The sequence below is a fragment of the Ursus americanus genome, chromosome 21, assembly GCF_024610735.1.
Source record: "Ursus americanus isolate L20-20 chromosome 21, mUrsAme1.1.p, whole genome shotgun sequence".
NCBI classification, from domain to species: Eukaryota; Metazoa; Chordata; class Mammalia; order Carnivora; family Ursidae; genus Ursus; species Ursus americanus.
The window spans coordinates 6,881,817-6,899,442 of record NC_142147.1 but is presented as its reverse complement, the minus strand read 5'-3'; the positions used below and the strand labels follow the sequence as shown (position 1 = coordinate 6,899,442).

The window sequence follows — 17,626 nt, the reverse complement described above, 5'->3', positions numbered from 1 at the left end:
CTCATCATGGTCAGTATAATCTTTAATACCTATCCACCCACCCTCCTTCCCTCTGGTAACCATTAGTTTGTTCTCTACAGTTAAGAGTCTGTTTCTTGGTATGTCTCTCTCTCATTTTTTCCCCTTTTTGTTTCTTAAATTCCACAAAGGAGTGAAATCATATGGCATTTGTCTTCCTCTGACTGACTCATTTTACTTAGCATTATACTCTCTGGCTCTATCCATGTTGTTGCAAATGGCAAGATCTCACTCTCTTTTGTAGCTGAGTAATATTCCATTATATACATATATATCTTTATATGTATCTTCTTTATCCAACCATCAGTGGATGGACACTTGGGCTGCTTCCATAGCTTGGCTACTGTAAATCACGCTGCTATAAACACTGGGGTGCAGGTAGCCCTCTGAATTCATGTTTTTGTATTTTTTGGGTAAATCAGTAGTGCAATTACTGGAAAGCAGGGTAGTCCCAGTTTTAATTTTCTGAGGAATCTTCGTACTGTTTTCCACAGCGGCTGCACCAGTTTGCATTCCCACCAACAGTGCACGAGTAGTTCCCTTTTCTCCACATCCTTGCCAATGCTTGTTGTTTCTTACGTTTTTGATTTTAGCCATTCTGACAGGTGTGAGGTGACAGCTCACTGTAGTTTTGATTTGCATTTGCTACTGTAAATGGAACTGCTTAATTTCCTTTCCGATTGTTCATTTCCCTTATCGTCTTAAGCGTCTACTTCCTCACCTGAAATGCGAGAAATAGTATCTACGCTTCAAATAGTTGTTACAGGGATAATGAACACAGGCTATATGGGAATAATGAAAGCACAGTGTAGACACTAAGTTTAGACTTTCACCAGTCTGCCTAGGCTAGAATCTTGACAATGACATTTACTGGCTGTGAACCCTGTAAACCCTGCCTAGAGCAAGTCTGTTGGCACAATGTTTCCAATTGCATTTGTTCACTTTGTCTCTCCGTGCCACGTTTTGGTCATTCTCACAGTATTTCAAACTTTTTCATCATTACTGCATAGTGAAAAATATAATCAGTGGCCTTTGCTGTTACTCCTGTAATTGGTTTGGAGCACCATGAATCAGGCCCATGTAAGACGGTGAATTTAATCCATAAATGTGGTGTGTGTTCTGACGGCTCTACCGACTGGCCATCTGCCTCTCCTTGGGCCTCCCTGTTCCCTGAGACTCAGCAATATTGAAATTAGGGGAGTCAGTAACTCTGCAATGGCCTCTAGGAGTTCAAGTGAAAGGAAGAGTCACATATCTCTCACTTTTAAGTCAAAAGGCAAAAATAATTAAGCTTAGTGAAGGAGGCCTGTCTCAAGCCAAGGCAGGCTGAAAGCTGGGCCTCTTGGCCGAAGAGTTAGCCAAGTTGTAAATGCCAAGAACAGTTCCTGAAGGAAATTTAAAGTGCTACTCCAGTGAACACATGAATGATAAGAAAGTTAAACAGCCTTATAACTGATATGCAGAAAGGTTTAGTGGTCTGGAGAGAAGATCAAACCAGCCACACATTCCCTCAAGCCAAAGCCAAAGGCCAATCCAGAACAAGGCCCCAACTCTCTTCAATTCTGTGAAGGCTGGGAGAAGTGGGGGAAGCTGCAGAAGAAAAATCCGAAGCCAGCAGAGCTTGGTTCAAGAGGTTTAAGAAAAGAAGCTGTCTCCATAACGTAAGAGTGCAAAGTGAAGCAGCATGTGCTGATGGAGAAGCTGCAAGTTCCCCAGATGATCTAGTTAAGATAATTAAAATGAAGGCGGCTACACCGAACAGCAGACTTTCAAACAGACAAAACAGGCTTCTGTTTGAAGAAGATGCCACATAGGACTTTCACAGCTAGAGAGAAAAAATCCATGCCTTCATGAATTCAAAAGACAGCTGATGACTCTCTTGTTAGGGGCTAATGCAGTTGGTGACTTGAAGTTGAAGCCAATGCTCAGTTACCATTCCAAAAATCCTAGGGCCCTTAGGAATTATGCTAAATCCACTCTGCCCGTGCTCTACGAATGGAACCACGAAGCCTGGATGACAGCACATCTGTTTACTGAGTATTTTAAGCCCTCTGTTAAGACCCACTGCTTAGAAAAAAAGATTCCTCTCAAACTTTTACTGCTCACTGACAATATACCTGGCCATCCAAGAGCTCTGATGGAAATGTACGAGAGTAATGTTGTTTTCATCGCTGCTGACACAACATCCATTCTGCAGCCCATGGATCAAGAAATAATTTTGACTTTTGAGTCTTATTTAAGAAATACACTTTTGTAAGACTACAGCTGCCATAGATAGTGACTCCTCTGATGAGTCTGAGTGAAGTAAACTGAAAATCTTCTGGAAAGGATTCACCACTAGAGATGCCATGAAGAACGTTTGTGATTCATGGGAAGAGGTCAAATATCAACATAAACAGGAGTCAGAAGAAGCTGACCCTCATGGGTGACTCTGAGAGGCTGTGGTAGAAACAGCAAGAGAAGTAGAATTGGAAGTGGGGCCTGGAGATGGGACTAAATTGTGGCAATCTCCTGACAAAACTTCAGTGGATAAAGACTTGCTTCTTACGGATGAGCAAAGAAAGTGGTTCCTTCAGATGGAATCTTCTGGTGAAGATGTTGTGAACATTCTTGAAATGACAACCGAGAATTCAGAATATTACATGAACTTAGTTGATAAAGGAGCAGCAGGGTTTGAGAGGACAGGCTCCAATTCTGAAAGAAGTTCTCCTGTGGGTGAATGCTACCAAATAGCATCGCATGCTGCAGAGAAATCACTTATGAAAGGAAAACCAATGTGGCAAACTTCAATACTGCTTTATTTTAAGAACGTGCCTTCAACTTTCAGCTGAACTTTCAGCAACCTGATCAGTCAGCAGCCATCAGCATCAAGGCAAGATCTTCCACCAGCAAGATGATTACGGTTTGCTGAAAGCTCAGACAACAGTTAACACTTTTAGTAATAAAATATTTTTAAATTAAGGAATCTACATTATTTTTCAGACATAATGCCACTGCACACTTAATAGACTACAGGACGGTGTAAATATAACTTTTAAAGGTATTGGGAAACCACAAAATTCATTTGATTCACTACTGCAGTGGTCTGTACCCAAACCCTCAGTATCTCCAAGGTATACGTGTATCCATTTTCTTCACTATTTGTTAATGAATCTTTAGAATACTTTCACACTTATGCATCTTTACTGGTCTGCATCACAAATTCAGCAAATTCCTAACTTCTAAGAATTGCATTCAAGATCCATCACAATATATGCCAAATTACCTTTCTAATCATAGCTCCCACTCTTCTGGAACGCCTTTTAGGCTGAAGGAGTAAACAGCACCCAGACCATAACTCAACCAACATTTATGGAGCAAACTCTTGCATAAGAAACTGGGCCCTAGGTTCCTTATCTGCAGAATGAAAATCAAACTAGATGAACTCTAATCTTGCCATACCAACTCATCACAGTGCCTTACATAACACAGCTATTCAGTTATGCCTGCTGAAATAAACCTTCATAACGTCTCTGGACAAATGACAAATCACCAAAACAATTATTATTTTGATTTGTCAAAAGTTTACCTGTCTTAATATGCTGATTTTGTAAAGTAAACATTTTTAATTAGTGAAAATTAATTATGTAATAACATTACCGAATGATTAAAAATCTTTCTTTTTAATCGGTGAATCCAATCACACTAGGCTCCTGAATGAAACTTGCAGGTTTGCTGGAACTGTTATTTTTGTGCGTGCATGTACGAGGTGTGTTACTAGGTGTATTAACAGCTAGTCGGCAGAGGGGTCACCCGTGAACCAATAAAGGGGGATGGTGTTTCCATCTCATCTCTTTAGTGTGGGTACGTACACATGGATCCAGACTGCATTTAGGCATAAAGAGAAAGATCTGTAGGGCTGCAGTGATAAAAACAACTTTTTTTTTTTTTTTTTAAACTGAGTCTACTTTAAAAAGGGAGATGAGATGCTGAGATTATAAGCGGCTTTGTCATTTCTCACAAGACAGTACAAGCATTTGCCTCAGGGCTAAACTGACCATGGACACAATGCTTCTGAGAGCTTTCTCTTGGGAAGGCAGAAAGGGGAAAACCAAGTATCTTAAAAACAAATCAGAAAAACCTGAATATTTCCAACTGTATAATTTGTGCTGTCAGTTTCAGGTTAATCTTTTCCAGAAAACCATGCTCCCAGCCAAAGGAAGTGTGCTAAGTGTGACTGAGATTCAAGTTACTGACCAGGGCCTGCCAAGGCATTTGGGCCTGCATATTTTCAATCTGCCCTTTTTTTTTTTTTTTTTTAAAGGAACTAGGCTTTAATGGAGAAATCCATGGTTCGAATGCCCAGAAAACCGCTCAGGCTAGCAATAAAATCTTTTAAGTGCCTTTTGCCAATATTTAATTCATTATTTTGGGGATGAACCTTAACATAACCAAATACCTTTTCTTTCAAATTCACCTACTAAACATTTCTATATGGTTAACTATTAAGATGGAAATTATGATTGTAAAATATTTTTCAATTTTAATACTAGTTATCTATTCATGAAAATAAATAACAGAATATCTGGAAAATATTTTTTCCATCTAATTCTGAGATGTAAGCAAATGACTATTTTTGTCTCGATTTACTAAAAGCAATTTTAAAAAGCTACGATATGTATAATAAGTAAAATGAAGCTTTCAATGATCAATTCGGTGCCTCACAGCACTTTAAACACCAGCACACCTGAAACATTACGGGTCTAAAAATTATTTGTTCACATATTGACTTCACCCAATGGACTATATATATTTGTTAGAGGAGTCTTCTTTCATCTGCTTCCCAGGACCTAATCTAGAACCTGGCATACAGTAGCTGACTCATTGACTTGAATGAGTTAAAATTATACCAGGGTCTGGGACATCTTTGTACAAGACAAAGGAGCACGGGCCATTGTCTCTAAGCAGGGTTTGCGCATTAACACATCCACTTCCTGCATTAGAGATTCAGAAAACGGTCTTGGGAAAGTCTTTGGATTGTCAGTTAAAATGTAGAGACTATTTGTAATATTAAAAATAAGTACTGTTTTAATACCCTGCAACTTAAAAGGCTGGTTTGATCTTATATGACAATAACACTCAGAGGCCATGACATCTTCCTATATGATTCATTAAATAAAACAATGGCTTTTTAATTCTTTGACAATATTTAATTTTCCTGTCCCAAAATAGGGTTTAAATAACAAATGTTTGGCTCCTATCATACGTAAGTAGGGTTTTTCCTTCATTGCCACTTCCTTCCAGTCTACGTAGCAAACAAATCTTTCTTAAACCAAGCTAATATTGATGAGGGAACAATGAGTAAAGTAGTGTAAATGTCAGAAAGATTATTTGTGTATCTTCAAGACATTGGCAGTATATACCAACATGATTTTTTCATTTCAGCACTAAAGCACCACTTGATTTTAGAAGTTTGTACACAACATATTGCTTAATAGGCCTCCAAACACAAAGTATTTGCCACAGAAAGTCTTAATATCTAGATTTTTTTTTTTTTTGGGTGATTTTGGTCTGTAACATCCAGTTAGCTGTAACAGAACCCTACAAACCCCATAGCTTTAGAAACCAGCAAGCCAGGTGCCTTGGGACTAAAACACTCTCCTTAGTCCATATTTCTCAACAGTTAACCTTAGTTCCTTTGACTATTAGAAAATTGTATTTGCCCTGAGTTACTAATAAAATCAAAGGAAAGATAAGCATGAACAGGTGAAACAAGACTTTACTGAAAATGCAAAACTGAATTAAAGCTTCTAAGGCCTGTCTGTGCGACCTGGACGTTTGATAAGAACTCAGCTCAAGTAGGATGCATGGATATTCAACAGCACGAACTTGAGTGTTGGGTCAGAAAAACCCTTCCGACAAATTTCCTTCGATTGTGATGACTACTAAATCGCTACAGCCTTTAAGATTGGTATATTCTATAAGAATAAGCAGAAATTTTCAAAGTTGTGCTGCTTAAAGATTAGGAAAATGTAGAGCAATTTAAATCCAGCTTCCATGAATACTAAAACTGGGACTTGTCACACGGTGTTCAAAGACCTCTTAACCATCGGACATAGGCATCTCTTCAGAAACTAAAAATCTGACTTCTCGGTATTGTAACAATCTCAAATAAACAGCCAAAGCATCTGGTGTGTGGTTTTCGGGTTCAGAGGCACACACCCAAATTACTCTCTCTTTTTTGTTCTAACGCTGGTCAGCAAGGAAGATACGGGATCCAGGTTCAGGCATTTGAGGACGTTTACATGTAACCGGAACCAAGTAATAGGAAACTACTCCATTATCGGCCTCACTAAAAACAGCCAACGAAGTTTTTATGTCCCCAAAGAAAACAAACAAGAACACTGGCAAAATCCACATTAAAAGCTGACAAATAAAGGTTGTTTCAATGGTTGCTGAAGAACTATTCATTTGCTTGTGGGTCTTATTAAGCTTTTCTCCCCTGAAGGCCTAGCCAACAGAATAATGTAGCTACTCTTAACTGTTCCTGCAGCACAGAAATTTCCACTCTCTATTAACAACCAAACCACAGGTTTTCTTTAGAACTCTAAACAAACTATTTCAGCTCTCGGAAATGGGGGTTGTATTAGTAGAAATGAGATGTATAAAAGCCTTCTTTAAGCGAAAAAAAGAATCTGTGAGAGCCATCTTCAAGATGACCCCCAATAATCCCCACCTCCTAGAATTCACATGCCTGCGCAGTGCCATCTCTCATCATACCAGGGTCGGTCTGTGCGACCAACAGAATGTGGGAGAGGGATGATTAGAAGAGATTGTAGCTTCTGTCTTAGACTCTGTTTTTCCCTTTTCATGTACCACACTCGCGGGGCAGGGGACGGGGTGGTGGTGGAAGCCAGTGGCCATGTAGTGAGCCTGTGTGGTGAGAGACTGAAGCCGGGCCAATAGTCAACAAGGAACAGAAGTCGGCTAACCACCACGTAAGCGACCTTGGAAGATCTTCCCTGAGTTGAGCCTTCAGTTGGCGGATAGCTTGACTACAGGGATGTCTTGAGCCAGAACTCCCCAGCTAAGGTTAAGCTGCTCCTGAATTCCTGACCCATGGACATTGTGAGATGATAAATGTTTGTTAAATGCTTCAATCTACTAAATGTTGGGGTAATTCGTTATATAGCCTTAAATAACTAATGTAAAATCCAAAAGAGAGAGGTAGTTCTGCAACAAGCAGAAGACTGCTCCAAGAAGTCAAAGATAAAAGAATTTAGCAAAAAGTTACATTAAGCTCTGAGGTCACTTCCTAATAATATTATATACAGTATTCTCCATTACTACAAGAAATGCGTTCGTGACAGTAGACGCTGAATGGGTATGAATGAGATTTACAGAAGACTGACTTAAAAAAAACAAAACAAAACTGAAAGGATCAAAACCCTTGATTCTCCTGCAGGAACAGCTTCCTGTTTTGGTTACAAAGGAGGCACACTTAAAATAACTATCATAAAGGACACTCAGGGCCTGAGAAATCAATGGCAGGAAGCCACAACAAAGAACCCTGAAGGTGGCCTGACAGAAGAGGATTCCTCCCGGAAGTGGATCCAAGAAAGGCTTAGAGAAGAGCTAGACTCGGAAATGAGTGGGATGTAAAGTGACAAAAACACAAGGAAGGAGCAGGCATCCAAACCCCTGAGCACACGGTTTTCCCACGGCATCTGACCCCTGGCAGTACCAAGCTGACTTAGTGGCTGTGGCAGGATACCTCCCCCACCCCGCCCCCCCGTCAGTAGTGGGGTGCCCTGGAAGAATTGAAGTTAATGAATGCGGAGAACTGGTGCTATAAAATTCAAATATTTTATCTTGACGCATTTTTAACTGTAAAGTTGTCTGGAAGGGACATACCAAAAAAATTAAGGCTACTATATCTACCTTCTTCCACTTAATATTAGGTTGATTTTACTGCTATACACAAGGCAAACGTATCGGAGAAACAATATGTGGTCAAAATGCAACCCCAACTGAGATCCAGACCAAACTACAGAAAGTGCCACAGAGTTAGATCTGTGGTCTAGCCAGCATTTTATGGTCAGCAGCGTCCCCAGGGAATCTCTCATGAGAGGATAGGCATGTTTTCATTGACAGCAAATCCTATTGCCTATGACTCAAACCACCCAACCACTCAGCTTTTTTTCTGACTTACAGCTTCTATTTTCCTAGGGATGGGGAAACAGATAGCCAAGCTTATAAATATGTAACTGTTAACAGAATCAAACAGGCGAGGCATGGTGTTTATTGTGGGGGGATTGAATTGTGAAGGGATATGAACTGAACAGGAGGCTAACTAGCCAGCTACTGAGAATCCCTGTACAGATGATATTTTATCATAGCCAATTAGGTGAGCAGTGCTGGTGCAAGGGCACAAAACAAAGGCTATATAGGCTGGTAATTTCTTCACACATTTTGTTTTCTGCCTACTTTGGTTATCATCACTATTTCTTTTTTTTTCTTTTTTTTTTTTTTAAAGATTTTATTTATTTATGTGACAGAGAGACAGCCAGCGAGAGAGGGAACACAGCAGGGGGAGTGGGAGAGGAAGAAGCAGGCTCCCAGCGGAGGAGCCTGATGTGGGACTCGATCCCGGATCGCCAGGATCACGCCCTGAGCCGAAGGCAGACGCTTTTAACGACTGCGCTACCCAGGCGCCCATCATCACTATTTCTATTCAACATATTCTTGGAGGTCCCATCTAGTGCATTAGGGAAGACACGAAATAAAAGGTGTAATGACTGCAAAGGAAGAACAGAAACTGACATTATTTGCATTTGTGATGACTGACGGTGTATGCAGAAAATCCAGAAGAATCTACAGTTAGAATTAACAAGTCAATTTGGCAAGTCTGCTGGATATGGGTCAATACAGTATTCCTGTACAGCAGCAACAACAAAATCAGAAAATAAAGAATTAAAAATACCATTTACAATAATATACATAAAGATCAAATAACTAGGAATATACCTAAAGAAAAAGTATGCAAAAGCTCATCACTGGAAACTATTAAAATACTTAAAACATCTATTAAGACTTAAATAAACGAAGCTGGTCATAAATTAGGAGATACGATAATATCAAATTGTCACTTCTCCCCAGACTGATGTACAGATTCAATGCAGAGTTAAAGTATCAGGAGATTTTATTTATTTATTTAATTGGCGGATACTGACAAGCTGCTTCTAAAATTTATACGGATATTTGAAGGACCTACAATAGCCAAGGCAATCTTGAAGAACAAGCTGGAGGAGTTAACACTAAACTAGCTATCCAGACTGTCTAGAACTGTGTACGATGCCACCACGGGAAATTCCATCCCAAGCCCAGAGTACCTACTCACTTCTCACATGTTAACTAATTTAATCCATTTTCCTATAAGTATCTGCGATCTTCATAACATAAAACACTTACAGTATTGCTTTAAGTGATTTTTAAAAGCTAATTTATAATGGCATCTCACATACTTCACAAAAAACCATTAAATCTGTGTTCTTTTTTTTTTCCTAGCTAACTTTTCAATCCTTTCTATGAAATAAGAAACTAACAGCTTGAGTTAAGTTTAATGTAGCTTCTCTAATAACACTGTCTTTTTCAAAAACAGAGACTGCTCCATATCCTGAAAAACTGTAAGAACTGATTACAATACAAATCCTTTCCTGAGGATAATTTCTGAGGGGAAAATCCTACTAATGTTAAACGGACATTTATGATACAGCAGTACTTGAACAAATGGACATTTGCCTGACTCTTTACAGAGAAACATCCAAAGACACAAAAGTGAATAAATCTGAGAAACAAACTGAAGGCTTCGGGGGGGGGGAGGGGAATGGGATAGGCTGGTGATGGGTAGTAAGGAGGGCACGTATTGCATGGTGCACTGGGTGTTATATGCAACTAATGAATCATCGAACCTTGCATCAGAAACCAGAGATGTACTGTATGGTGACTAACATAATGTAATAAAAAAAGGGAATAAATCGGACATCTGTGTACACAGCTAAAGGCAGGCAAAAAGGAGAATAAAACTTTAGCCACATATATTTGTTTTGATCTCCCAACCCAACTAATATCCCAGAAAGGAAAAGGGCAATTAAGAATACACTAGTACACATGCAGAAAACATAGGCAGCACTGCTTTTATGAAGTAATTCCCATACTTCATGGGTAAGTGACCGAAAACCATAAATATTCCTCCTCTAATGTGGATCAACTATAAATCTCACCAGGCTTTTAAAACTCCGTTATTATTTGTTCTGTTTAACTGCCAGTTCAGACCCCACAAATACAAAGACAACTGTTCACAGACTAGTGTTTCTGGGCCTACTCCAGAAAGTGTGTTCGATACACTGGAGGTTTCTGCCTGTTTTGAAGCTTGTGGCCTGAAATTACTTTTCTTCCTGGCAGTAACTCTAAGTCCAGCAATATTTTTAACATTAAAAATAACTCCCTCACTACATTCCTTGAAATTTCTAAAACAACTGTTCTATTTTATACTCCAATTTTCAATAATTCATTTCTTAATGAGAAATTTTCAGTTATTAAGCCGTTTGAACTTTGTGGCATAAAAACCTGTTATCGACCCTTTTGTAGGAATTTTCCTTTTGGAATTGTTAAGTTGATAAACACTAATTTCAAGATACCTTGTAATTATCTTACTAACATCTGGAGGAGAGCCATTTACAGTAAACTCAAGGGCATCTTACAACATCAGAAGTAGCTTAGGGTCCATAGGCCTCTAATGAGAACCACAACCAAAATCACCATCAAGACAAGTATTTATCCTAATTATTTATTTACCTGGGTGACCCAGGTAATATCTTAACTACTCAAATCTGCTTAGGTGTGTTATCATTTGGGATCCTGAGTCTGAGCCCCATGTTGGGTGTAGAGATTACTTAAATAAAAACTTTAAATAAATACATAAATAAATACATAAATTAATTAATTAAATGTTGCCATGAAAAACTCTATGTTCCCACATAGCTCATAAGTTGTTTGAACACGTTCTTGAATATTTCAGGGTTATCTTTAAATAGCTAATATGATCACAGACATTATTGGAAATATGCTAATGGACGTATGTATAAACATTAAGCACTGCATAACTACGGGAAGATTCCTTTGGCCTCAAATCCCTCTGAATGTATCTATATAAATCCCCAAACATACCATCTCAATCCTAAACACAATTTTCAAAATAAGCTAACTAGATAAATTCATTCCACTGTCTGTCTAGACCTTAAAAGACCCAGGCTCAGGTACTTCAGTCCACAGCACAAAGGGAATGTTCTAAGAATAAAAAGGGGGAAATTCAGGAGGATCTAGGCCTTATCTTTAGAAAGAGAAGAAGAGGAAAAAATACCTCAGTTTTCCACTGTCACTGTCAGCTATCCCAGTGATTCCATTCTTGATAGGCTATCATTCACCTAAGGCACTTTTTGAAAATGCAGATTTTTGAAAATGATGGTCTGAACATGTGTTTATCCTTAAACTTCCTCTCCAAATCCTACTAAAATGACAATTAAGAAATTAAAAAAGTATAAAGCCTTAAGAACAAAAAGAGTAAGAAAGGAAAGGCAACGCTAGGAAGAGATGCTGACAATATTTTGGAAAACAGAAAGTGGGTGGACAGGAAGTAACATTTAGGCTACAGAAAGGAGAAACCTTAATGTTATCCATAAAATGCTACAAAGGTTTGGAAATTTGAGCCTGAAAATATTAGTGAGGAATGGTACTAAAGAGAAAAATGTTGAAGTCTGTGGAACAAACAATTACAGCTTGAGATCCCTACCCCGACTCCATACAGCAAGGACACCACCCCTCTCCAGTTCAACAGAAGATGGGAAGTTTACTCCCTGGAGAAAATGAACCAGGGAGGTTCTTGGCACAGTGGGAGCGGGGGTGAAGCATCACACTGAAAATAGGAGGGTTATATGCAAGTCTGATCTCCTGATAAAGTGTAAAATGCACTGTGCTTATTAGCAACAGAAGGAGAAACACGGAAGATGTTTACATCTGTTCCACTAAGTGTATCACAAATTACGGTTCTTCAACCACATTCATCAAACTGTTCTAGAAAGAGCTATGGAATTGGTAGAACATCTAATAAACGTCTTTACTATAGGAAATTTCGATTCCCTACTACTCAAGTCATGTTGGTTAAAGCAAGTTCTGGCAAGTTGTGCAGCAGCATGGCATGACGAACGGAGACCCTGTATGGGTCTGGGTCAAGAAGTTAAAACATTCTAACTGAGTACTAACGGAAATGTTCACGTTTGATTAATTTTAGGAACAGAAACCTTCCCTTTCTTTCCCTATCACCACCTCCACAATTACTTTTTTAAGAAAAAATAATTTAAATTACATTTTAATCGTATACCTATCAAAGAAAATGTGTGAGAAAAACAAATTATGACATATAAAGCTCTTCCAGAGTACAAATATCTACCCTTGCAGTATTTGGACAGCTTGGATTTTTTAACTGGTGTAATAACTTTTTATGCTATAAATACTGAAAGACTTTACAACAGCCTGGATCAGAAAGAAAAAAGAGAATACCCGAACCCATACGTAAAGCACGCCATCGTAAATCTGGAGGAATTCATGATATCCTTAAATCATTAATATTGAGTGTTATTTCAGCTGAAACTCTCTACTATTTGTAAAAGAGAATCCTCTTGATAAAATACATCAAAGTTGAGTTATCACTTACTCGCTGGATGTATCTACTGGTGGAGTAGTATGTGCCACCGCTCCAAGGGCTACCCAACACCATCCCTCCATGGCCAACTTTTTTTGCCACTGACTCCTACCACAAAGACTGCGAGCCCCAGATCGACGCCACAGACCTTCTCCCTCAGCCACATCAGAACGGTCCAACTTCGCTTCCTTATGCTGTCCTTCTGCCACCTTCACAGCAACAGCTCGGCAAATGGCCCCAAACTTCCTGTCCAGAGAGCGAACCCCTGCCTCTCTGGTATACCTGTCATCAAAGGAAAATATTTTATTTTTGGCTAAACACCACTTGTGAAAATAGACAGAAATAATATGATTAACATTTATACTAAAGAAACAGCGTATATTTAAAAGTTCATTACATTTTCTTAAGTACTAACTTCCTCACATTTAAAAACTCCTCATTAAAGTACTGTTATTTCTTAAGTATTCAGACGTATTTTCAGGTATAACTTTCCCCTTTATAGGGATTTTTATCTTCAACTATTATCCTATATTTAAAAACAAATCCTCGGTTCTTCAATTTACACTGCCAAAGTAAATTTGGCAGCACACAGGATATCATTTACTCCTTGATGATATGTGTAAGGGCTTTCTTAAGCAAAATCTGTCAATTTAAGAAAATTCTACTCGAATTTATGATACTTGAAATATTGCTGAAAGAATCAAAAAAATAAAATTTTCCCAACTAAAGCAAAAATTAATCTTAGAAATCTAGTTTTTACTAGGAACTGTGCTGGTCACCTCTATTCAGTGTATTTTCTTAGAGACTTCTAAAGAAGGAAAATATGCTGATACAGGCATAGTGAATTTGTGTAGAAGATTCTAAATGTGGTTAAGCAGAGCTGTCTTAAAAAAACTTACATTAGACTTAAATTCTGTAGGCCACTTCATAAACCATTATTTAACACAACCATTTTTGGCCACCGAACTTTGGATGGACTTGAATGGGTAGCATCAGGCAGAGAATATACAGATTTATCTGAAAAACTGGATTTGATTAGACACATATTCTAGACTTTAGGGCATCAGATTTCAAAAGTTCTGAGAAAAGACAAATAAAAACTCTTGGCAAAAACACTCTAAAGTCAAACTCATTTCCATCAAAGGGATAGGAGGAGGTAAGCATAAAGTCCGTTATTACACAACTGCATATAATTTCAGTAAGGAAGAAAACAGGGAGGCGTGTTAAAAATAAACAAGCCAACATGTAAAAACAAAAACAAAAACAAAAACCCAATGTAACTTCCTAGACAACTCGCTGATGAGCTCAGATTAAAGGTCTGGACAGAAGATGAAAGAACAGGGATCGAGGAAGCTCACAGGGGAACGACATGAACACCCAGAAATGGTACCAGGAAGTTCGGAATGAACTTTCAGAAATAATGACGTCCACAACAACACAAATGAAATACTGTTTTTTTCTTTTTTTTTTTTCTTTTAAGGTGGTCAGAATAATGGGTCAGGAGCTAATGCAGACAGTATAACATTAACAGCTGACTGAAAGAAACTAGACACAACAATCCCTGTTTAGTATTTTTAAGCCAAAAAGGGAAGAATCACTAGTATTCAATAAGAAGTGATGTTTCCTCTCTATGACACGAGCATGAAGATGCTATACATGCCAATTTCCAGAGGACCTAAAACTAATGATAATCAAGATGAAAAAAAATTCCTTTGCTGCAACGGTAGCTGAGACCAACAACAAAATATACATAACTGCAGACTTCTACATTTGGGTTTTATAAAATTCAACCCCACCCTAAAAGTACAGAAGGAGACAGACCAAATTTAGCAGAAATTCTTATGAAAAACAGCTAAAGATGTTCAGTAACTGTTAAGTGCCACAGGCAAGAGAATAACCTAAAAAAGCTCAGAGTCTTGAGACAGTCATAAATTACTACAATCAAAATAGGAAAGCTGGTGGTCTTATACCATGAACTGCTCAGGCTACATGTGAAATACTGAGTTCCACTCTGGGTGTTTCGTTTTAAAGGGGACACTGGTTTCACAGGCAGCATTCAAGATGACTAATCAGAAAGGTGAAGTCTTGAGAGTGGGTCAAGAGAAATGGTAAAGAGAACAGGGACATTTAGCTTGAAAAAGAGAACATTTATGGGAACTGGACCTGACATTTTTTTTAATGCCAGAAGGGCTGTACAAGGGACAAATTTACCCTTAGATTCCAGGTGCTTGTAGAGGGCAGAACTAGAAAATTCTAGGGAGGTGAACATAAAAATTAGACAGCAGTGAGCCCTCCAGCACGGGAGGAACTCAAGTAGGCTAGTTACACAAGGAGGGAGGTGGGACGAGATGAGATCTAAGACCCCCTCCCCTCCCCTCCTCCTGAACATTATGGGACTATGACACTCAAAAAGATGAAAAACACATCAAAAGATGAAAAACTACACCCTAATCTTGGTAACTCACTAAACAGCTGAAACTGCTTGGAGTAGCAAATACCTGTGGTGTTTTTAAAAATATTAAAACCGCTCAGAGATATTTCCTAATGTCCATAGCTTTTAATATTTGATGTTTTGAGCTAACACATGTATAAAAAAGAAATAGTTCCCCAAGCAACAACTGGGAAATGCAAATAATCATTACTTTTTGAAGTCATTATTATTTCGATCCAGATATTTTTGTTCTCTCACTCATAATTTACAGATGGGGAAGCTATCAAAAAGGTTAAGTGACTTGTTGAAAGTTACCCAAAGGCATCAGGGGTGTTATCTGGAATAACATTATTGTTGGAAGACTTCGCCATATAAATCACCTAATTTATTTCTCCTGGCATTATCCACACAATGAATCACACGTTAAGGGAAGGAACTCTCAGGTCAGATCTAGTCTTACTGTTTTGTGTATAAATTTAAATAGACTTCCAAATAGACTTCCATAAGAAGGCTGGCTTAGATCAAAAAGCAGTCTGGCCAAACTCTAAGTCAAAGTTCAAAATGGAGAGATACTTTGCTTCTCCTGAAAAACAGCAGTTACTGTGAGAGGACTGCGTGAGGAGCGTTTGGCAGCCTGACACAATTTGCCAGATGATGCAATGGACCTGTAACGCCGAGCCAGGAAAACTGTAAGAGGCTGTTGCAGATATAAATTCTCAACAGGATATATTTTCCATTCAAACATGCAATCTATAAATCAGACAAAGCAATGCTCTACTCAGAGAATTCACATACCGCTTGCCCCAGGCTTAAGCACTTGGTAGCTGACTTGGGAAAGCACCCTCTCTATTGTTCTGGTGTGCATTCCAAAGGTGAAAATTGTAAGGATGTTTAAAATCTCTCAAGGAGAAGAAAAGAAAATATGAATAACTTAAACCAGGTGTTTCAAAGTAGCAACGCAATTCTTAAGAGAATTTAACTTTTAAGATCCTGGGGCATATAAGGTGTCTCGATATTTTCCTTGTTTTTGATTCTTAATTTATCAAATGAATCCCTTACACCGCTCTTGGGAAAAAGCTGAAATTCTGGCTTAACTGAAGTGCTCAGCTATGAAGATACTTTATTTTTTATTTTTTATTTATTTATTTTTTTTTTAAGATTTTATTTATTTATTTGACAGAGATAGAGACAGCCAGCGAGAGAGGGAACACAAGCAGGGGGAGTGGGAGAGGAAGAAGCAGGCTCATAGCAGAGGAGCCTGATGTGGGACTCGATCCCATAACGCCGGGATCACGCCCTGAGCCGAAGGCAGACGCTTAACCGCTGTGCCACCCAGGCGCCCCTATGAAGATACTTTAAGTACTTTCCCTATGAACTTCTGCCTAATATGGAGCCCTGTGTAAATCACGTTATGGGAATGCTTACTGGGAATCTGGTGGAGAGAAAGAAATGGATGCTGTGAGTTGCCAGTAAAATTGTCTCCTTTTTAGACTCAAACATTACTGAGGCCTCGGACGGCTGACTGACCTGGTGATGATGTCTAGAGTAGTCACCTGCGGGATCTGAATCTGCTGCGCAGTCAGCCCGTGCTGTTCCAGCTGCTTTGGGATCAAGTGCCTGTGAGCAATCTCGATCTTCTCCTCTTGTGTATACCCTAAAAAAAAAAAAAGAGATCTTATTTTGTTAATTATTCACACAGCTTCCACAGTGTCACATTCTTAAAAAATGAATCAAATGCAGATTTAATGGATCTTGGATTTAGAATGAATTTAAGTGTTACTTCAACTAAGATTATAATCAGAATAAAGAAATTTAACCTCCAATTAGTAATTGTTGAAATTTCCAACTGTGTCCACAAACAAAAAAAAAGCGTTTACTAAGCACAGGTTTGAAAGTCTCTTGATTAACTAATGTATTTCTCAAGGAAGAGGAAAACTCTCAGTCAAATCTCTAAGATAATTAACTCAAATACGAATTTTTATTCTTTAACAGGGAAATAATATATCTCTTGTCTCTACCATAATTTGATACATAACTGAAACAATTTACAACAACAACAAAGGATTCAAGTAAGTCAGTGGTGGGTTCCAAGGCAAGAGCAGCAAAGGAGCTCTAAATTGAAGCAACAAAACAGAAACTAAGACATCTCCATAGAGGTTTTTTCCTATACATATTGGAATTATATATATAATTCATATAGTTAAAAGACTTTATGTTCTTATTTATTTAAAAGCCTTAGGAGTATAGATTTGTCTTTAAATCCTGTAAGAAAAAATTCTCCTTAAGCTAATTGCCCCCTTCTCATTTAACAAGCAAAAAAAAAAAAAGAACTGATAAGATAGCTTTTGAGTAGGAAAAGGAAATAAAAAATGCCCAAACCGTAGAAGATGGGATACTCGAACCTGCAGGAAGAGACTGGCATCATATGTCTACCTGTG

General features: G+C 38.4%; 1 protein-coding gene across 1 annotated transcript in view; it reads right to left on the bottom strand.

Annotated features, from left to right (window-relative positions):
* LONP2 (lon peptidase 2, peroxisomal) overlaps positions 1 to 17,626 on the bottom strand; it is a 100,133-nt gene that overhangs the window by 23,363 nt on the left and 59,144 nt on the right. The window contains exons 10-11 of the mRNA XM_045806729.2: positions 16,716 to 16,842; positions 12,906 to 13,039 (exon numbers count right to left, since the gene is read on the bottom strand). Coding sequence (XP_045662685.1) covers positions 12,906 to 13,039; positions 16,716 to 16,842 — 261 coding nt within the window. The remainder of the gene's footprint in view (positions 1 to 12,905; positions 13,040 to 16,715; positions 16,843 to 17,626) is intronic.